The sequence below is a fragment of the Leptodactylus fuscus genome, chromosome 11 (assembly GCF_031893055.1).
Source record: "Leptodactylus fuscus isolate aLepFus1 chromosome 11, aLepFus1.hap2, whole genome shotgun sequence".
NCBI lineage: Eukaryota > Metazoa > Chordata > Amphibia > Anura > Leptodactylidae > Leptodactylus > Leptodactylus fuscus.
The window spans coordinates 83,014,169-83,037,530 of NC_134275.1; the positions used below are offsets into that span (position 1 = coordinate 83,014,169).

General features: G+C 46.2%; 1 protein-coding gene across 1 annotated transcript; it reads right to left on the reverse strand.

Annotated features, from left to right (window-relative positions):
- Positions 1-98: 98 nt before the first annotated feature.
- LOC142185599 (uncharacterized) lies at positions 99-23,054 on the reverse strand. Its single transcript, XM_075261025.1, has 9 exons — positions 22,949-23,054; positions 22,203-22,442; positions 20,319-20,376; positions 17,172-17,429; positions 12,740-13,101; positions 2,656-2,875; positions 918-1,548; positions 620-788; positions 99-131 (listed from the first exon to the last, which is right to left on the reverse strand). The coding sequence occupies exons 1-9, from the start codon at positions 22,997-22,999 to the stop codon at positions 99-101; spliced, it is 2,022 nt and encodes a 673-aa protein (XP_075117126.1). The 5' UTR covers positions 23,000-23,054.
- Positions 23,055-23,362: the final 308 nt, after the last annotated feature.

The following is a 23,362-nucleotide window of genomic DNA, read 5'->3' on the forward strand; positions in this document are numbered from 1 at the left end:
ATCCCTTTAAGTCCTTTAGATGGCCCCATGGATGTGGCCATCTTTGTATCTGCTGTCACCAAATCACTCGCTCGGAGTCGCCCGTATTAAATATACATTTAGTAGGTCGGAGTCTTACAAGCATAACAAAGCTATAAACAGGAACATAGATATGAGGAGTATATAAACCGTCTATAAGTTAAATAAACGCTTTGGATCAAAAACAAGTCCAGGATCAGCTCCTGAATAAATAAACGTCCATTCATGAGGTTTCTTCGGAAGTTGGAGGAGTCGGGCGAGGGTCCGGTGTGGTAGGTCGCCTCATCGTGTCCTCCTTAAAGCTCCCTTCCAATGTACTGGGGTCACCAGAGAGCGGGAGGAAGTAGAACCCGTCGGTTCTGAAGCCTTTGGCAAAGGGGTTGATAAGCTATTTATTTTTCTGCAGTCCTTTTTAGCAGCAGCGCAGATAATAAATATAAAAATATATATACATCTCTATATGTACAGAGGGGCGGGCTGTCCAATAAATAACGCGCTATGGACGGCAATAGCGGAAAAGGTAGGAAGTGTAAGGACGACAGTCAGCATCTTGGGCCTGGAGTGGGTTAGACCTAAGGTAAGAGAAAACATGGTGATATACAGCAACCTCTGTTCGGTTTTTGAGTGACAGGATTAGGATAAAAGGAAGGCTTGTTACCTCTGTGGCGAACACGCACTGCTCCGAGGAACCAGGGAGCAGGTAGATAGGGTGGAATAGAGCGTCTTGGTGCTGCCCCGACGCATTGCAGTTTCTGACTTCTGACTTTGTACTATAAGAAACACATGTACTTGTTATAGAAGACTATATGTAAGGAAAATTAGATATGCAGGTACCTACCACTATAGTAACCCTTTAATAGCCACAGCGCTCATTCACAGGTGACGGAAGAGTTACTCACCGCCGGCCGTCTCTCTCCTCTTCCATGTCGGATGTCGGGAGCAGTTTCTGCTTGCTCCGAGATTTTTCCCTAAGACAGTCCTGATTGGGCATCTTGAAATGAGGAGGCGAGATGAGGAACGGCTCCTTCTCTTTTAGGTTGTTCTTGTGCTCCAAGTCATTGTTGACCATTCCTTTCTGGTTGATAAGGCCTTTCTTGAGACCTCTCATGAGGAGTATCAGTCCACAGGCCAGTAAACACAACGTGATCACCCCCAGGCAAGCCGTCAGGGCCAGGCTGGATGGGGGATCGGCATGGAAGGAAGATGACGTTGGTTCCTGCACCCTGAACTCGCAACTGGAGCCCATGAATCCGGAGGGACATTGGCAGACGTGGCCACTGAAGTGGGTATAACAAGTGCCACCATTAAGGCAAGGCCTGGAGCTGCAGGCATCTACTCGTTGGGTACAATCTTTACCGCCGTAGCCAAGAGTACAGGAACAAGTGTAAGTGTTCAGCCCGTCGACGCAGGTACCGCCATTGGCACAGGGATTGCTGGCACAGTCATCAACATTTACTTCACATCGAGGTCCTGAAAAGCCTAAACGACATTTGCAAACTGCGTTGCGGCCAACGTCCAAGCAGTGGCCACCTGAGAAAGAAGGTAAAAAGGTTTAGGGTGTCATACTGGAAGGGGTTTGTTAAGAAAAAAAAATTGGGGGGGGGGGGGGAATACTGCTTAGCCAATCCGTGGCAGAGGCGGGTCAACATAGTGTCTAGTGATTGGCTGGAGTGGTGGACCAAGGAGTAGAAGGTGGGAGACCTGGAAGCATCAGGATGGCAGCATTGGAGCATTGATGAATTTCGTATTGCTTCTTTTATTTTTTTTTAACCTACTCTACCCTTTTCTAGAGAATTTCATCCCTCTGGACAAGGGATTAAAGGTGTTGTCCAGGATAACAGGACAGAAAGACAGGGACCGCCCACCTGACACCAAACAATATAATGGTGCTGAAACTAACTGCACAGATTGCTCAGGAACAGTGGTGGGGATAGCGAAAAAATTCCAATTATTCCGAAATCAATTGTGCAGTGAGTATGGTCGCTTTTATCAGTCACATGGTACAGCTCAGTCACAATCAAGTGGTCAACGCTATTCAGCCAAACACTGTGGTCAAAACTAGCAGATCTGTGGGGGTACCGGGGGTCTGTCCACTACCAATCCCATATTTATGATCTATCCTTAGCCTAGGTAATCAATGTGTGCGCCTTGGAAACCCCTTTAAAGGGATCCTATCATTGGATACCCTTTTTTCCTGACTAACAGGTTGGAATAGCCTTAAGAAATGCTATTCTTCTACCTTCATGAGTTTTCTCGCAGCACTGGGGGCGGTCTCAGCGCTCAAACAGCACTGAGGGTGTCCCCAATGCTGTGAGAGAACTCTCCAGCGACGCCTCCATCTTCTTCAGGAACGGCCTCTCCCTGTGTCTTCTTCCGTCCTGAGACCGGGCTGAGACCGCCCCCAGTGCTGCAAGAGAACTAATTTGCATACTGAAGAAAACCGGAATTTTTACCGAACGGCGGCGCGGAAAAGACATCTAAAGGTAGGAGAAGAATAGACTTTCTTAAGGCTATTCCTACGTGTTAGTCATAAAAAAAGCATATCCAATGATAGGATCCCTTTAAAAACAAGATAAAAATCATTGAAAATCAAAATCCATTTACGATACACATTGGTCGTTCAGGGTGGAGACTCACCATTCAAGCACGGGTTGTTGGTGCACCGATCAATTTTTTTCTCACAGTTCGATCCGTGGTAATTGATAGGACAGCGGCAGATGTAACCGCCCACAATACTTTTCTCTACGCAAGTGCCACCATTAAAGCAAGGCCCATCGGCACACGTCATGGCACTTATGTCACAGTTCTTGCCATAGAAACCTCGAGGGCACACACATTTGTAATCATTCTCCAGGTCCTGAGAGAGGAGAGGGTGGGGGGGCATTGTGGAATAAGAGGGAGGGGGATGATGGAGGGAAGATGAGCAGAAAGACATTTGGAGAAAGGTTTCGTTGGCAAATTAAAGGTTGGAAATGGCGGTAACCAAGTCATGAGGATAATGGTGGACAAAACAAATGAAGGGGAGGGAAAAGAGGGTGTACAAGGACACAGAGAGAAAAGGAGTCATTAATAACAATTTAGGTTAAGATCTCTACAAAAACATGTACGTCATGGGGGAGGGGACTCGTAAAACCTAGTGCAATGGGAGATTAAGGGTTAACGTTAAGGCCCCGTGCACCCAAGCAAATACAGTGTGGAAAATCAGGACTATCTATTGCCCACATTATACAAACAAAAAGCTAGTCAGGAGAGCGGGACTCCAACTATCATAGTGATCCATGGGGCTAGGAGTCCCTGCATCCTTGTGCCGCCATTGTCCCGCATAGGACGGAGGCAGGGACTCCTAACATTATAGATTACTACGATGCAAGGAGTCCTGATTGAGCTGGGAAATCCACCCAATCTATGGACCACATTGACCGGACCGTATTTGCCCATGTGCAGGAGGCCTCAAGGGGTTGTCCAGAAATAGAAAAACGTGGCCATTTCTCCCTAAGGCCCGGTTCTCATCTGCAAGCAGTACTTTTCACTTCACAAAATGAACAGAAACCACACGGACCCCATTATAGTCTATGGGGTCTGCCGGTTTCCTTAGCCGCTTTTTTATGTGGATAGGTTTCCATTAAGGGGTCCCCAAGTGGGCACCCAAACATAGATGTCAACCGGGCTTTAGAAAGATGCATTTTTTTTTTTCTTTTTACAAAAAATCTGACTATGGAAAACCCCTTTAAAGAGGGGACCTTTCATGTCCTCGGGCACATGCGGGTTTATGTACCGCTACAAAGCCGATAGTGTCAGCCTTCCCGATCTGTGCTTTGGGGCTGGAGATGTTGGTGCCGTTAGTTTCGGCACCGATGTCTGCCCACTGTCAGAAGGGCGAAGGAAGTGAACACCCCCCCCCCCTTCCCCTCCGACTGTACTCGTCCATAGCCCTGTACTGTGAGGGGGCGTTCCTCACAGTTCAGAGTCAGCACTGGGCGGTAAGGAACACCCTCTATGACAGGACTATGGTGTCCCTCACAATCCAGCTAGACTGTCAGGAACCTCCTTCTGACGGTGGGCAGACATTGGTGCTGAAATTAATGGCACCGATATCTCCAGTCCCGGGGCACAGAACGGGAAAGCCGACAGTGCGATTAATTCAGCCGTATCTAAAACCGCAGGTGCAGAAGGACATGAAAGGTCCCCTATTACAACCACATTCATAATGATAATGGAAATGTATGTATTTTCTATGGTGGGTATGTATGTGTAGGGATGAATGTAGTATTTGTTAGTGTATGGCAGTATGTGCTCTATATCTATGTTAGGATGCAGGTATGGAGTACATACGTACCTTACAATATACATATATCATTCTGTGTTTATGGCAATGACTATCATGTCATGTAGCGTTCTCTATGACAGGTCCAGGTACGTTACTCGAGCTTTTTTATTTTTTTGCATTTAAAGAGTCCTAACATCGTCGTGCAATCTGTTCTTAAAGGGAGGGCCATTTAAAGGCTGCGTCGACCTTCTCAAATATTTTACCGGTATGTATATAAAATGAAGCAACTTTGCAATAGGTCTGGATAAAAATCTCTTACGGCTTTGCTTGTGCAGCACCTATACAGACTGTTTCCATGCTAACAGACTACGAACAAACCGATACAAATTTTTTAATTGAGATCTATTGCAAAGTTGCTTTATTTGTGATACAGTAGTTGCCTAGGTGGACGTAGCCTTTATCTCACGAGGGTCTCACTGCTGTAGTCTGAGGCCGTGCACTGTGGAAAAGCCATATTTGTTGTGTTGCAGGGGAAACAGGGACGTGGGTAGGATTTACTATCCATCGCTGCACCTGATAGAAGGGCAGCGGACATATCGAACAAGTCTACATCAAGCCTGCTCAGGAGAGAAAAGAAGCTGAGTACGTGAAAACAAAAACTGGACAGAATGGTTGGATTTTACAGCCTGCATGTTAGTGCCATGAAAGAAAGTAGCTCAATAATGGATGACGGCTTAAAGGAACACTCGGGTAATACAGATAATGTGATAAGGATATAGGTGACACAGAGAGTCCTTCTGCCTTGGGCATACCTTTGTATATCAGTTCTTACTGGAGTGTTCCTTTAAATATGCAATAGTTGTTAAGAATGAGATAGCATATGGGAGTCAAGACCATAACTTAAAGGGGTTTTTCAGGCCCCAGATGTTTTTATTACAGTATCGATCCATAAGGGTCCGACCTAAGGACTCTACACCAATCAGCAGATATGGCCATGGTGTTATAAGCTACTGCTGAGGACGGAGCTGAAAGTAATAGTCTCAGAGCTGCACTGACACATCTATTCAGTGGAGGGCGCTGCTGCTCTGTGACCAGTATTTCAATGGGGTTCAGGACACCTTTTCTAAGTGGTTGTCCTGAGAGAAGCATTTATCATCTACTTACATGAAAGCTGATCAGTGGAAGATCAAGCATTGGGACCTCAGGGTCACTAGAATGGGCTCCTAATCCCTGTTTTGGAGGCATTTGTATGGAGCACATGCAACCCTACTACTCCATGCAAAGTCTACAGCAGAGTTCAGCAACCACCGGTGCACCAGCCTTATTTCTTTGGCACAGCAGCCCGAGTCCTCGCTCGGACCAAACACGGTTGAAATGAAACAGCTATTATTATACTGTTGGGCCTCTTTAGGCTCCAGGGTATAATAAGCGGAGGTCCAGGGCAGATGATGGAAAATAAAAAAACAATGTTACTCATCTTACCTGCACTCTGGAGTGGTGCTGTGCTCTGCAGGCGCTTTTGAAGCTTCAGGGGTCATATCCGGTGTCATTACACACAATGACGCCGGCGTGACCCCTACAACCCAATCCGTGGTCACCGACGTCAGGGAGAAGCGCTGAACAGAACACAGAGTCACTGCGGAGCGCAGAGAAGGAGAGTAACATTGTTTTTTATGTTTGTCACCTCTCTTGGACCTCCACTTATTATACTCTGGGGCCTGAAGAGACCCCAGAGTATAGTACTAACTACTGAGGGGCGAAAATTGGTATATTATACTGTTTGGAAGGGCCACTGTGAGACATAATACCGTCTACAGGGGCCACTATTGGATATAATACTGTGTGCAGGGGCCACTATGGGGGATAATACTGTGTGCAGGGGCCACTATTGGATATAATACTGTGTGCAGGGGCCACTATGGTGTATCATACTGTGTACAGGGGTCACTAAGGGGCATAATACAGTGTGCAGGAGCCACTATGGGGCATAATAGTGTGTGCAGAAGCCACTATGGGACATAATACTGTGTGCAGGGGCCACTATGGGGCATAATACTGTGTGCAGGGGTCACTATGGGGGATAATACTGTGTGCAGGGGCCACTATGAGACAAAATACCGTCTACAGGGGCCACTATGGGATATAATACTGTGTGCAGGGGCCACAATGGGACATAATACTGTATGCAGGGACCACTATGGGACATAATACTGTGTGCAGGGGACACTATGGAGTATAATACTGTGTGCAGGGGCCACTATGGGACATAATACTGTGTGCAGGGGCCACTATGAGACATAATACTGTGTGCAGGGGCCACTATGAGGCATAATACTGTGTGCAGAAGCCACTATGGGACATAATACTGTGTGCAGGGGCCACTATGGGGCATAATACTGTGTGCAGGGGCCACTATGGGGCATAATACTGTGTGCAGGGGACACTATGGGACATAATACTGTGTGCAGGGGCCACTATGGGGTATAATACTGTGTGCAGGGGACACTATGGGGTATAATACTGTGTGCAGGGGCCACTATGGGGCATAATACTGTGTGCAGGAGCCACTATGGGACATAATACTGTGTGCAGGGGCCACTATAGGGCATAATAGTGTGTGCAGGGGCCACTATGGGGGATAATACTGTGTGCAGGGGCCACTATGGGGGATAACACTGTGTGCAGGGGTCACTATGGGGCATAATACTGTGTGCAGGGGCCACTATGGGGGATAATACTGTGTGCAGGGGCCACTATGGGGGATAATACTGTGTGCAGGGGCCACTATGGGGGATAATACTGTGTGCAGGGGCCACTATGGGGGATAATACTGTGTGCAGGGGCCACTATGGGGGATAATACTGTGTGCAGGGGTCACTATGGGGCATAATACTGTGTGCAGGGGCCACTATGGGACATAATACTGTGTGCAGGGGCCACTATGGGGCATAATACTGTGTGCAGGGGCCACTGAGGGACATAATACTGTGTGCAGGGGTCACTATGGGACATAATACTGTGTGCAGGGGCCACTCTGGGGATAATACTGTGTGAAGGGGTCACTATGGGGCATAATACTGTGTGCAGGGGCCACTATGGGGGATAATACTGTGTATAGGGGTCACTATGGGGCATAATACTGTGTGCAGGGGCCACTAAGGGACATAATACTGTGTGCAGGGGCCACTATGGGGGATAATACTGTGTATAGGGGTCACTATGGGGCATAATACTGTGTGCAGGGGCCACTAAGGGACATAATACTGTGTGCAGGGGCCACTATGGGACATAATACTGTGTGCAGGGGGCACTATGGGGTATAATACTGTGTGCAGGGGCCACTATGGGACATAATACTGTGTGCAGGGGACACTATGGGACATAATACTGTGTGCAGGAGCCACTATTGGGGATAATACTGTGTGCAGGGGGCACTATGGGGTATAATACTGTGTGCAGGGGCCACTATGGGACATAATACTGTGTGCAGGGGTTACTATGGGACATAATACTGTGTGCAGGGGCCACTATGGGGGATAATACTGTGTGCAGGGGCCACTATGGGACATAATACTGTGTGCAGGGGCCACTATGGGGGATAATACTGTGTGCAGGGGCCACTATGGGGCATAATACAGTGTGCAGGAGCCACTATGGGGCATAATAGTGTGTGCAGAAGCCACTATGGGACATAATACTGTGTGCGGGGGCCACTATGGGGCATAATACTGTGTGCAGGGGCCACTATGGGGCATAATACTGTGTGCAGGGGACACTATGGGACATAATACTGTGTGCAGGGGCCACTATGGGGTATAATACTGTGTGCAGGGGACACTATGGGGTATAATACTGTGTGCAGGGGCCACTATGGGACATAATACTGTGTGCAGGGGCCACTATGGGCTTTATAGTGTGTGCAGGAGCCACTATGGGGGATAATACTGTGTGCAGGGGCCACTAAGGGACATAATACTGTGTGCAGGGGCCACTCTGGGGATAATACTGTGTGCAGGGGTCACTATGGGGCATAATACTGTGTGCTGGGGCCACTATGGGACATAATACTGTGTGCAGGGGTCACTATGGGGCATAATACTGTGTGCAGGGGCCACTATGGTGAATAATACTGTGTGCAGGGGCCACTATGGGGACATAATACTGTGTGCAGGGGCCACTGAGGGACATAATACTGTGTGCAGGGGTCACTATGGGACATAATACTGTGTGCAGGGGCCCTTCTGGGGATAATACTGTGTGAAGGGGTCACTATGGGGGATAATACCGTGTGCAGGGGCCACTATGGGGGATAATACTGTGTATAGGGGTCACTATGGGGCATAATACTGTGTGCAGGGGCCACTAAGGGACATAATACTGTGTGCAGGGGCCACTCTGGGGATAATACTGTGTGCAGGGGCCACTATGGGGGATAATACCGTGTGCAGGGGCCACTATGGGGGATAATAGTGTGTGCAGAAGCCACTATGGGGGATAATACTGTGTGCAGGGGCCACTATGGGGCATAATACTGTGTGCAGGGGCCACTATGGGGCATAATACTGTGTGCAGGGGCCACTATGGGGGATAATACTGTGTGCAGGGGTCACTATGGGGTATAATACTGTGTGCAGGGGACACTATGGGGTATAATACTGTGTGCAGGGGCCACTATGGGGCATAATACTGTGTGCAGGGGCCACTATGGGGCATAATACTGTGTGCAGGGGCCACTATGGGACATAATACTGTGTGCAGGGGCCACTCTGGGGATAATACTGTGTGCAGGGGTCACTATGGGACATAATACTGTGTGCAGGGGACACTAATGGACATAATACTGTGTGCAGGGGCCACTAAGAGATATAATACTGTGTGCAGGGGTCACTATGGGGCATAATACTGTGTGCAGGGGCCACTCTGGGGATAATACTGTGTGCAGGGGCCACTATGGGGGATAATACTGTGTGCAGGGGCCACTATAGGGGATAATACTGTGTGCAGGGGCCACTATGGGGGATAATACTGTGTGCAGGGTTCACTATGGGGGATAATACTGTATGCAGGGGCCACTATGGGATATAATACTGTGTGCAGGGGCAACTCTGGGGATAATACTGTGTGCAGGGGCCACTATGGGGGATAATACTGTGTGCAGGGGTCACTATGGGGCATAATACTGTGTGCAGGGGCCACTAAGGGACATAATACTGTGTGCAGGGGCCACTATGGGGCATAATACTGTGTGCAGGGGCCACTATGGCGCATAATACTGTGTGCAGGGGCCACTATGGGGTATAATACTGTGTGCAGGGGACACTATGGGACATAATACTGTGTGCAGGGGACACTATGGGACATAATACTGTGTGCAGGGGACACTATGGGACATAATACTGTGTGCAGGGGCACTATGGGACATAATACTGTGTGCAGGGGCCACTATGGGATATAATACTGTGTGCAGGGTCCACTATGGGGGATAATACCGTGTGCAGGGGCCACTATGGGGCATAATACTGTGTGCAGGAGCCACTATGGGACATAATACTGTGTGCAGGGGCCACTATAGGGCATAATAGTGTGTGCAGGGGCCACTATGGGGGATAATACTGTGTGCAGGAGCCACTATGGGGGATAATACTGTGTGCAGGGGCCACTATGGGGTATAATACTGTGTGCAGGGGTCACTATGGGGGATAACACTGTGTGCAGGGGTCACTATGGGGCATAATACTGTGTGCAGGGGCCACTATGGGGGATAATACTGTGTGCAGGGGCCACTAAGGGACATAATACTGTGTGCAGGGGCCACTATGGGGCATAATACTGTGTGCTGGGGCCACTATGGGACATAATACTGTGTGCAGGGGTCACTATGGGGCATAATACTGTGTGCAGGGGCCACTATGGGGGATAATACTGTGTGCAGGGGCCACTATGGGACATAATACTGTGTGCAGGGGTCACTATGGGGGATAATACTGTGTGCAGGGGCCACTATGGGACATAATACTGTGTGCAGGGGCCACTCTGGGGATAATACTGTGTGCAGGGGTCACTATGGGACATAATACTGTGTGCAGGGGACACTAATGGACATAATACTGTGTGCAGGGGCCACTAAGAGATATAATACTGTGTGCAGGGGTCACTATGGGGCATAATACTGTGTGCAGGGGCCACTCTGGGGATAATACTGTGTGCAGGGGCCACTATGGGGGATAATACTGTGTGCAGGGGCCACTATAGGGGATAATACTGTGTGCAGGGGCCACTATGGGGGATAATACTGTGTGCAGGGTTCACTATGGGGGATAATACTGTATGCAGGGGCCACTATGGGATATAATACTGTGTGCAGGGGCAACTCTGGGGATAATACTGTGTGCAGGGGCCACTATGGGGGATAATACTGTGTGCAGGGGTCACTATGGGGCATAATACTGTGTGCAGGGGCCACTAAGGGACATAATACTGTGTGCAGGGGCCACTATGGGACATAATACTGTGTGCAGGGGCCACTGAGGGACATAATACTGTGTGCAGGGGTCACTATGGGGCATAATACTGTGTGCAGGGGCCACTAAGGGACATAATACTGTGTGCAGGGGCCACTCTGGGGATAATACTGTGTGCAGGGGCCACTATGGGGGATAATACCGTGTGCAGGGGCCACTATGGGGGATAATACTGTGTGCAGGGTTCACTATGGGGGATAATACTGTGTGCAGGGGCCACTATGGGATATAATACTGTGTGCAGGGGCCACTATGGGATATAATACTGTGTGCAGGGGCCACTATGGGGGATAGTACTGTGTGCAGGGGTCACTATGGGGCATAATACTGTGTGCAGGGGTCACTATGGGGCATAATACTGTGTGCAGGGGCCACTATGGGACATAATACTGTGTGCAGGGGCCACTATGGGGCATAATACTGTGTGCAGGGGCCACTATGGGACATAATACTGTGTGCAGGGGACACTATGGGACATAATACTGTGTGCAGGAGCCACTATGGGACATAATACTGTGTGCAGGGGGCACTATGGGGTATAATACTGTGTGCAGGGGCCACTATGGGACATAATACTGTGTGCAGGGGTTACTATGGGACATAATACTGTGTGCAGGGGCCACTATGGGGGATAATACTGTGTGCAGGGGCCACTATGGGACATAATACTGTGTGCAGGGGCCACTATGGGGGATAATACTGTGTGCGGGGGTCACTATGGGGCATAATACTGTGTGCAGGGGCCACTATGGGGCATAATACTGTGTGCAGGGGTCACTATGGGGCATAATACTGTGTGCAGGGGCCACTATGGGAGATAATACTGTGTGCAGGGGCCACTATGGGACATAATACTGTGTGCAGGGGCCACTATGGGGGATAATACTGTGTGCAGGGGCCACTATGGGACATAATACTGTGTGCAGGGGTCACTATGGGGCATAATACTGTGTGCAGGGGCCACTATGGGGGATAATACTGTGTGCAGGGGCCACTATGGGACATAATACTGTGTGCAGGGGCCACTATGGGACATAATACTGTGTGCAGGGGTCACTATGGGGCATAATACTGTGTGTAGGGGTCACTATGGGACATAATACTGTGTGCAGGGGCCACTATGGGACATAATAGTGTGTTCAGGGGCCGTTATGAGACATTATTCTGCAGAACGATGTCTTTTTGCACAGGCTTTTTTTCACCATGTTAATGCAGCTTTACATCAAAGTAAAAGCTCCAGTGACCTAAGAACAGTTTCATCCAGATATATAGTAGGTTTCCTCCATAAGGTGCTGCCATACAATACTCCTGGACACATTGACCACTAACTGGGGGCTGCACATAGACTGTCAATGCTTCTAATTGGTAAGTACAGGGGCTTCCCGGGAAATCGCAGTGAGTGCATGTGTCCTAAAGCATCTGGTGACAGCACTTCTGTGTTATGGCTTGTGGTATATGACTTTAGTTTAGGTGTCGTCACTCCGAGAATCTCATCTTTGATTTTTTTAATCGACACTCTGGTTGCCTCCCCCGATCTACAGGAGTGATGGAGAAAGCTGGCTGTACTTGGTTAGGTTTGTCAGTCCTATGGACTCTTGCATGAAGACCAACCCATACAAATGCCCCTACAACAGGGGGCTCAAGACCCTGATTAACTACTAAATCTTAAGGCTAACTTAGCGTGGTTGTTTGGAGAGAAAACATTTGGGCCAGGGTCACATTGTAGCGTTGTCTGGCTGTGGTCTTGTATCACCATTGGCTTGCAGTATTACAACGACCACTAATTGAGATACAGAAGGCCCCGCTCCATCCTGCCAGTCTTGGTGATGTCCATGCAGCTTACTATAAGTGCAGGGTCACCAATGTAGCCGCAGCCCAGTTTTCTCAACTCACCCCATTGGCTAGTGTGAAAAGACTGAGAGTGTGAACTTACATTGCAGCTGCCTCCATTTTTGCATGGGTTGCTGGCACATTCATTGCTCTCAATCTCACAGTTGGTTCCTGTGTATCCGGCTCGGCAGTTGCAGGAGTAGCTCCCCTGGCCGGTATTGGTGCAGCTAGCTCCATTATGACATGGTTTATGGTTGGTGCAGTAGTTCAGATCTTGGTTGCAGAACAAACCACCCCAGCCTTCTTGACAGGTGCATTCGAAGGGCTGTGAGCAAGATCCGTGCAAACACCCGGGGTATCGCACACACTCATCGCAGAGACGACCTTGCCATCCCATGCGACACTTGCATTCTCCGGGCACCTCACAGAAACCATGAGCCTCACTGCAGCTGGGCAGACAGATCGCTGCAAAAGAAAGTGCAAACACATTTAACAAACATATTCACATGTTAATGAAGTTTGTACGATTCCTCATTGCACCTAGAACAATGTTACCTGGGTCATTGCAGTAGTGCAGGTGAATGGCCTAAAACAATGTGGACCCGGGTGTCATTGCAGTAGTGCAGGTGAGTCACCTAAAACAATGTGGTCCCAGGGTCATTGCAGTAAGTGTAGGTGAATCATCTAGAACAGTGTGGACCTGAGGTCATTGCAGTAGTGAACACACAACCACACTGCATTCACAAGGAGGACTTAAGGTGACGGTCAGTACCCCCTCCGGATTACTGGGACACATTGTTTATCCCCTGTCCTGTAGATGGGGAATAAGAGTCCATAATGGGACAAACACTTTAAGGTCTGTTTCACAACTGTATCGGTAATCCTTTTGGGGAGTCCGCATGGAGACCCCCCTGAACGGACTACCGAACGCATTGGCAAGCGGTGAGTGGTGAAAGTACACGGAGCCCATAAACTATAATGGGGTCTCCATGTGCTTCCCGCATGCTGTCCGCACCACAGAACCCATAATAGTCTATAGGCTCCATGTGCTTTCACTGCACACCGATTGCCAATGCGTTCGGGAGTCCGTTCGGGGGATCCCCATGTAGACTCCCCAAATGGATTACCGAACACAGATGTAAACCAGGGGTGACTAAAGACCAATATCATAAATTAAACATCAGAGAGGTTCCAACACCCCAGAGCCCCTGCTGATCAGCTATTTGAAGACTCTGCAGCGTTCAGCAGCACTGCGGCATCTTCACCACTTACCAATCACAGCGCCTTATAGTGGCTGTGCTTAGTATGACAACTCAGCCTATTCACACAAGTTGGGATTTATAGCTATCGGCTCAGTGAGTGTTTTGTCAAAGCTCTCGGCCCATTTGTCCTTTCCCGGTGTCTTTGGACATTTGCGGCTCGTACGAACGATTGTGAATTCCAATATGGAGAAACAAGCGTTCACCAGATGATTGTCCTCAAGGGTTGTTCACCCATCAGCCTACTTCTTTCTACACGGCCACCATGCATTCACTAGAAGGCTGGACAGAAACACCTGGGGACCTTCTCAGATCGGAATCCAAAGCAGAGGTCAAGACAATCCCTCCGCACTAGGCCATTCATTTGGGCCTACTCCGGAGCGGGCTAGCCGCGGCAGTCGCAATTTGGTCCTGATTCTGATGCACTTCCCGCATCAAAATCAGGACCAAAATACGCGGTCACTAGCCCTGTGTGAACTAGGCCTCACTATTATACTTTTTCACTTTATGCTTTTTTTGTTTGTTTTTTTTGCTTATATTTTTTCTGTATTTTTACTAATTTTTTTTTTTTTTACATTACAATTTTGGAAAATTATGTTTTGTTTTGTTTTTAAGCTTGTTTTCTTATTTTTCTCTTTTTTTCAAAAAAATTTTTTAGCTTTTCGAATTACATTTTCGGAATTTTTTTTTTTTTTTTCAATTACCGTATATACTCAAGTATAAGCCGACCTTTTCAGCACATTTTTCATGCTGGAAAAGCTTGCCTAGGCTTATACACAAGTCAGGGTCCACGGAGCACAGAAAACTGGAAGGGGGAGGTCCTTTAGTGCTACTGCTCTGTGATTGGCTTGTCATGAGGTCACATGACTGTGATGTCATCAAAGGTCCTGTAACATTTGCAGATAAGGTTGATTCTAAATCCTAGTAGCTCCGCCCACATCAGAGTCTGATCACATGGTCATGACGTCATCAGAGGACCTTTAGCATCTCCCCTGCAGATGAGTGGCTGGGAGTCATTGTGTCTTATGGAAGATGTCTGTTGTATGGAGTTGGAGGAGGCTGCAGTAACGTGACACACACGGGGACCTTCCTTTAGGTACTCTGCCTAGTAATGTCAGGCATTTGGGGTTATTCATTTAATTTCAGTAGCTCCATGGGCCTCACATTAATAACAGTTAACCTCATCATGTCCCTCATATTAACCCCTGTGTGCCCCATATAAGGGTTACTAATTGGTGAGATACATGAGGGGACTAATGAAGGACCTTAATTATGATGATACCTAATTATTACCCCCCACCCCCACCCCCCTCGGCTTATACTCGAGTCAATAAGTTTACCCAGTTTTTTGTGGTAAAATTAGGGGTCTCGGCCTATACTCGGGTCGGCTTATACTCGAGTATATACGGTATACTTTTTTGCTTAATTGTTCTGTTTTCTTATTGTTTAACTTTTTACATTACAATTTCAGTTTTTTTTTTATTTTATTCAACTTTTTCTTTTTATTTTTTATTTTACTTATTTGTTCTGTTTTTTTAATTTTTTTGTAACTTTTTTTGCATAAGAAATTTGGAAACTTTTTTATTTTATTATACTTTTGCACTTTATGATTGTTATGATTTTTTTTTTTTTTTACTTTTTACTATATATATATATAATTTTTTTTTTTTTTATTATTATTATTATTTTATTTTATTTTTTTACCAGCCATGGCTTTGAGAGCAAACCTCCATTATTAGCATGTGCTAACAAGCCCCTTTTGCTTAGCCTCTGCATGTGCGTCAGTAGCCCGGGCCCTCATCAGCCCCTCATTGTATCGCACCGTCCCTCATCAGTCCCCTGTGTTATTAGATTTTTCTCTATGGCTGCTGAGTGGCAGACAGATGATATGTTGTAACTGCAGATATCAGCCCCATACACAAACAGCACCTGCCCGAGGGGGGATGGGGGGTGCTTAATGCACGCCGCCTGTCTCTATTGTGCACAGAACAATTGGGGAGTGGGGACATGTAAGGAGGGGGGCTATTAATCTGTCTTCGCTACTCACAATGAAATCTGGTTAAAACCACATGTCCCCAACCCCCTACACACTCCTATTTACCTTGATGACCGTCTGGCAGGGTGCAAGGGCTAGGCACGGCCCATAACCAGTCACCATATGCTGCTTTTAGGCCTTTGTGCTCGGGCCCTGACTCCTCTTCTTTTATCTACCCTGTCTAATGTGTTTAGTTTAGAAGAATATCATTGTGGACGGATTGGCAGAAGTGGGAGGTAAGCAAACAGGGAGGTAGATGCCGAAGTTAATAGTTAGAGGAAGATTTAGCCAGCCCATTGAATCACAGCTAGGACTTGCAAAGTTGCCTTGTATTTGCAGAACTTATGTACAGAGCCTGACCGTGTCCCCTGGTATAAGGAGCACGGCAGGACTTCATGTGATCCCTGTTTGCTTATTCAGGCCCATAATAAGCGATGCAGATAATTGGGGACTCATTTTGGAGAGAAAAGTCAGTGTGAAAGGACCAAGCGGGGATCTGAGCTCGAGGCAATTATCTGAAGACATGATTTACATTCATAGAAATGCTGCAGGTTCTGGCTGCACAGCTGGTCGGGTCTAGGGCCCTTTTGTGCTTGCAACCTATCGGTTTATTCGGATGGGGCGGCAATGCAACATCCAAAACGATCTCCTATAGTGATGTATGTGGAAGAGAAGGATTAGAATGAGAATCTATCTATGTAATATCAAGTGCGCTTGTTCAGGTCCCTCCCAAATACTTTGAAATTCCCATAAAACCTCAGTATGACAATGGTAGTGCACTAGAGGTGCATTGTGAAACCTGACAACTTTAGAAAATCTCAATGGAAGGGGTAAGGGAAACAGCTGGCGGTACTTATCTCACCATCCAACCCTTTTTATGTCTGACAGATGTCATGGAAGATTGATGGTAGGGCCAGATTACATGGGGGAATTCACTTTATAACCACCAACATCCAAGTTCAGTGGTGCAGTTTAGGACCCTTTGTTTTTAGCGTGTAGTTGGGACTGGGTCATGGTTAGTATATCATAAGTTGGTTGTTGACGTGGGCACTATATGGCACTATTATTTATACGTACTAGGGTATGTTCACATGGTAACATCTCCTTGCTAGCAAAGGGGATCCCAATAATTTTACCTAGAGCACCATCTATAAAAGACTTTTCTGACTCTTTGGAGCAAATATTGAAAATTTCACAGCGACGGGCACAAAAAGTTATGGTAGGTGCACAGAGATACTCACGCTCAGCGCAGTATTCTCCCTTCCATCCGTCCAAACATAAGCGTTTTCCCTCTTGGTCGCAGACGTAATGTCCAAAGGTGTCATCCCTTGGTCGGCAGTAGTCGGAGCAGCTATCGCCGTAGTAGTGGTCGTCGCAGGTGACATGATAGGAGTAACGTAATTCACTCTGCTGCCCGAGGTGTATGTCCTGAGACCAGTCCTCCCCAACGGACAGGCGTCTACGAGTGGCCAGACGACTGAGCATGTTGTTGGGGTTTTCTGCAAGGAACAGAAAATGTATACATAGGTTACATCCTTGTGAAAGACCGTTTTAGGGTAAGTTCACACGGGGGGTTTTTGGCCAGGATTTTGAGGCCGTAACCACTTCAAATTCTTGACCAAAAAGACGGCTCCCATTGAAATCAATGGGAGCCGGTCAGTTCTTTTTTTCGGGAGCCGTTTGTTCCGGTTCCCGGAAAAAAAGAGGCGACATGTTCATTCTTTCAGCCGACATCCACCTGAAGACACTCCCTCCTCCCGACTAGGCTCATTCATTTGGGCCTAATCTGGAGCGGAGTGCGTGACTGCACTGCATCGGCATCCAGTCGCAGCTACCTGTATTTTAGTCTGGAGGCCGCTTCAAGTTCCGGACCAAAAAAACAATGTGAACTTACCCTTAGCAGAGCTTGTGTTTCGAGCTAACCTGTACTTTATTGTATGTTTCTAAAATTGACTTCAATGTGGAACACGTCATAAAATATACAATACAAAGGCAATACAGTACAACAATACTATAAAATGCCCAAATGTAAAGCACCATGGAATTAATGGTGCTATATAAATAAATAAATAATAATAATAGAATATGGACGTCTAGAGACATCATCCTGAATAATACGTATGGACTCAGGAAAGGTACAGCAAAATATCTCGGAAACATCTTGCCACCCTGTCTGACCATATTCCCAATATCGTAGGTTGGCTTCCCCAGCTGGCCCCAAGCCTAAGATTCTCTTTGTCCTCTGAACCATCTTGTTTTCCTCTGTTAACCAGGATTTATATGGGTTCTCCGCATTGTTCTTTGGTTCCCTTTATTTGTACATCGTTTCCCTTTGACCTCTAAGTCTTTCAGGCTCTTGTCTACTTGACCTGTCTTCTGGTTTATGGACACCGGCTAACCAGTCCTTGTCCCGCTTCTGCTTTTAGTTTATAGGCCTCAAGGTTTTTTGATGGACAACCTTGAACTAGCCTTTCTTGACCATCGATGAACTTATCGGTTAATGTTATCATCTTCTAAAGTCTTATGTTCCGGACAGTCCGCTCTACAAATCTAATGCTATAACCAGCGTTAGAATGGCCCACCTCTGGATCCTCCAATGGGGGTAGGTTCTGGCAGAATAATGGACCAGCAGAAGACAACCAAGTCTGAAGGCTTCTATAGTCTTAGACTATATTTCCTAGATTTAGTTGGAAGGTCTTCAGAATCATTTTATCTGACAAGAAACCTCAAACTGATTCCGACTGCCACATTAGCATCAACTATTTCAATGGATTATCGAGGGATATTAGGTTAAACATAGTAGATGTCTAAATTTATAAGGTCAGGGTGGAATATTGGACATCCTTGTTGGATCTATGAGAGCTAATATATCTACTAGCTACTAGTGTTTCTCTAAGATAAGACAAGATGGGCCGTATACTTTTACACACTAGTAGTATTTTAGACATTTTGTAGGGATGGTCATAAATGGGCAAAAATCTGACTGATGTAAAAATTGTATCGAGAGTGTGGCCGTAGCTGTGGACAGATTTATAAAAAGGGTTCTCTGCTTTTGACAATAAGCTAAACATAAGTGGCCATCAGCTATAATCCATGAGGAGACTTGGCAGTAGGTGTTTCATTTCCCCACAGCACCACCGCAGGAGAGATGAAGTATTACACCGTGTCGATTCACATCATTGGGTTGTCTATGTTTTATAGGACAGGTCCTCTAGAGCCAGAGATGTTCTGTCACCACTCACTACTCTAGCTAAGAGATGAAGATCGCATAGGTGACCATTTATTTTCTAAACTGGACAACCCCTTTAATTGGAATGTAAGGAAAACAATGGCTGTGATGGTAAACAGATATAAAGTATCTGGGGATTGGAGCAAAGAATAAGTAAGCGAATACCATAACAATGAGAGAGAGTGAAGGGACTGACATAAGGGCACCATGTGTCTCCTTTATTTATTGTGGTATCTGTGACTTACAGCTGCTATACGTCAAAGTATAAGTAAAGATCTCAGTGAGCGAGGGGTTAATGCTACAAGGAATCTATTACACCTGTCCGAACACTATGTGATGTTGTGGCCTTAGGCTTTGTACACATTGTGGTTAATAACGATAAATCACTATTGTACATTACTGTATACTTATACAGTGGTATATTTCACCCATTGACTTGTCCAGCCTCCAGGAAAATAAAGGGTATTTATTTGGATTAAAAATATAGGTCATCAATACCAGATTGTGAGGGTCCGACACCCAGCACCCCCACCAATCAGGAAGCAGACAGCGCTGTTCTCTGTGTAGTGGCAGAACAGAGTCACTGCAGTGAATAGGATCTGATCTGCAGTACCTGATCTGGCCACTACGCAGAGAATGGAGCTGTCTGCTTTGTGTATCAGCTGATTGATAAAGGGGTGGAGTTACGGACCACACTGATCTGAAATTGATGACCTATACTTAGGTCATGGATAGCTTTAATCTGGAAAATCCCTTTAAGAATAAAGGTACCCGGTAAATGGGGTATCCTGACTTTCCCCAGATGACAGTAGGATACAACATGAGCGATCCTCATGGGAAATCGGATAGAGATTGAAGTGGAAAGGATTGATAACTTGATGTAAATAGGAAACCTCTTTGTTTTTGCTTGATTTGGTGGAACTCGAGAACTACAACGGTTGGGTCTAGGTGGCCAAGTTTTTTTCAGATGACTTCATCTGTCAACCATGCCATTGATACCTTAGATATAGATGGATATATCTTTAGTTGCTCTTGGCTCTATAACTGCAGAACGATATACTTATATATACTTGTGTATACTGACTATGTGGAGTGACTATTGACAAACTCGTGGACAACTTGTATAGGACTTGTCACCTACTGACCATATGAAACTTACCCGTAGACTTCTCTGCTGTGTGCGTGCTCCACGATTCAATTATAAGAGAAAAAATACCCTGCAACGAAACAAGAGTTTCCGAGTCAGTAATAGTTGGGAGCTCAAGATAAAATGGAAAATTTTGGTAAGTATTCGCGCGAGGGGGTGCGCAGTAAAGTATTTTTGACGTAGCTATGAGAAGACTATGGACCAGGTTATACGTGAGCATTGAGTTAGAAGAGCAAAGATATTCGAGACTTGAAAGACCATTCTGGGTACACCTTAAAAGATACCTGGTGAAGACGAAGATGAAACAGCATTGCAGTAGAGATGAAGATGAGAGGACGGAGAGTGGCGCCCTCAGAGCAAAGAATTTGTCCTAAATCAAGCCATATTTACCAATCTTTTGGAAAGTTTTTGGAAATTTTGAAGCAATTTTGATTTGACAGTTGCCCACTTTATATAATATTGGAAAGGAATGGTTGCACCCTATAAAGAAGACTTTAGTCCCATCTAGTGAAGACCAGTAAACATAACCAATTACAGTCAAACCCTTTAGAGACGACCATCCAAAATGGCATGAAAATTGGTCTTCTAGGGGAATGGTCTTCTTAAGATGGCTAGTATGGAAAATTGAAAAATCCGTAATAGAAAAGGTGGTTTTCTCAAAGAGGTTCCACTGAATAACTCTTCTCTAGAAGGAGATGTTGTGTAGATGGCAAAACATCTGGATGGTCTTTGAAACCTCAAATGGTTAATATATTAAAGGGTTTCTCCAGGACTATTAAAGTGATCATCTATCCTTAGGATAGATCATCAATATCAGATTGATGAGGGAAATCCAGAACACCCACAGATCAGCTGATAGAATAGGCTACAGTGTTTGGACAAGCTCTGTGGACTCTTTACTGCCACATTGTTATTGTGGTTGTGTCTGGTATTGCATCCTTTTGAATGGCAATTGACCAATGGATGTGACATCCCTGGCCTACGAAGAGGAAGTAAAGTTCTCCCAAACACTTCAGACAACTGATTGGTGGTAGTACCAGACGTCAAATATTGACAATCTATCCTAAGGATTGGTCATCGATATCATCGTCCTGAAAAAGCCCTTTAATGAAATGGAAATATAGAAGTGTGAGGACATCGACATGTGACCCAACTGGGTGGTTATTAGATGAAGGTTATTGTTGACGCAATGGGTATCTACATCCAAATCAATAGATGAAGATCCTACAAAGAGTCCATCAATAATCGAGCATCCATGGTTGAAGACTTCCAGCACAAACTACAGCTCAGTGTTAAATTTACTGAGAATAATAATGTCGGGTGCAGCACTTTTTTCCATTAAAATGGCAGACACCATGACAAACCAATGGACCCAAATATAAGTCAGCAGAGTTCATTGTGTGGGAGACCCAACTTTTGGTTTTCCGTTCCCCTTATGGACCAGAGAAGCGTGAAAAAACATGCAGGTGTGAAACCAGCCTTAGAATAAGTTATTTAACTCTAACGTAGCCCACTAGGGTGCCTGTAAAGATGTGCGACATCATAAATGACACGGTTAGGGCATTGCGTACAATGTAGATGTAGAACTCAAAGCAGTCATCACAATATCAAGTTCACGAGATGTGATCCTTCTGTATATCTACCGCCCATGTTCTATATTACGTCTTGGGCTACAAGATAAATCACATTTATATTACAAGTGTCTTTGAAGACTTTATGTGGGTCAGAGTTCAGCCTTTATTTTGTCAGCAGCTGCCACTTCTGCAACCAGCTGTCAACTGGAAAGGAACAAAAACACTGAAACCACCTGGTCAAGTCAATGTCGCTGCCTCCTGGCCTTGAAATGGGACGTTACACGAACTATCACAATACCCGAACAGCTGGACTTTTACTCACCGGCCACTTGAAGTGAAAAGGGACTCGTATGGGGTTGCTCGCTGCTATGGCTCCGGGATCCACAGCCATCAGATCGCTTAGGGCTGTTCCAAAAGTGCAAGGAGGATCTGGAGACACCACGGGCTGGGCGTGTTTCAGACACACTCGGAAGAAAATGTGACAAGAACGGCCAGCTACGCACACGCTGCGAGGACTGGTAAAGGAGTGGACCTTCAGCTCGAATACTCCTGCCGCCTCCGCCTGTGAAAATATAGACATGGCTATTGGGCCACTGAGTAGGCACATGGTCACAAAAGTATCTGAGGCTGGTTCTTTGGGAAGAGGAACATAGAAAATGGAGAGCAGAAGACAACCAAGTGGTTGAAACGGTTGCGCTTATCCTAATGGTATCAAAAAGTTTGACCAGACCAGCATATGGACCTCAGCCATCTATATTGATAGTCTTTTGCAAGGGGGTCAGGTGATGGAGACAAGTATACCAATTGAAAATACCCAAATTACTGATGCAAAGCGAACACACAGAAAGTAGTGATACCTAGATCCTACTGACTGCTAATACTAAATTTGATGAAAATGGACAATTTCACCCATAATGAACATTTATTGGGTCATATTTACCAACAAATGATGGTTTTGGCCAGTCAAGACACACCGTCCTCTAAAAAATCTTGATCAATCTTTCGACAATGGTTAAAACCATCAACCTACTTCTACCTCATCTATGGAGCAGAATAGTTGGTACTCACCATTGGAAGACACAGAAGAACCACCAGAAGAAGTGGAGACTTGGCTGTCATGGTATTGACCTTCACGTGTAAATCTCAGGAGTGAAGACGAAGTGAAGCCAGTCTTACGGGCAACGTCAGACTAGAATTAGGAACGCAAGGCAGATATCTCCCCGGAGCAAAACTTGGAGAAAAGTTGAGAATATCTCAGTTGGGTATTAAATTGATGGTCGATAGAGCTCCGCCTGAAGGTGGTTAAGCTGGTGGTAGACCTGCCAGACAGGTAGAAGTTTGTAAAGTAGAAAGTAATATCAGCCAGTTAGTGAATAGGATCCTATAAGGCGGTTGGAAGAGTCTTCCTTAAGAAGTGATGGGTCCAGATCAGGCAGGCATCACTGATGGTTTGTGCACTCTATTGAATCCTGTGTGGTCTTT

Coding starts and splice junctions, on each gene's coding strand:
- LOC142185599 (XM_075261025.1), bottom strand. CDS start 22,999: ATGACAGCCAAGTCTCCACTTCTTCTGGTGGTTCTTCTGTGTCTTCCA. Junction 22,443..22,948: donor TTCTTCTGTGTCTTCCAATG/GTGAGTACCAAC, acceptor ATATTTTCACAG/GCGGAGGCGGCAGGAGTATT. Junction 789..917: donor GAGGAGAGAGACGGCCGGCG/GTGAGTAACTCT, acceptor TGTTTCTTATAG/TACAAAGTCAGAAGTCAGAA.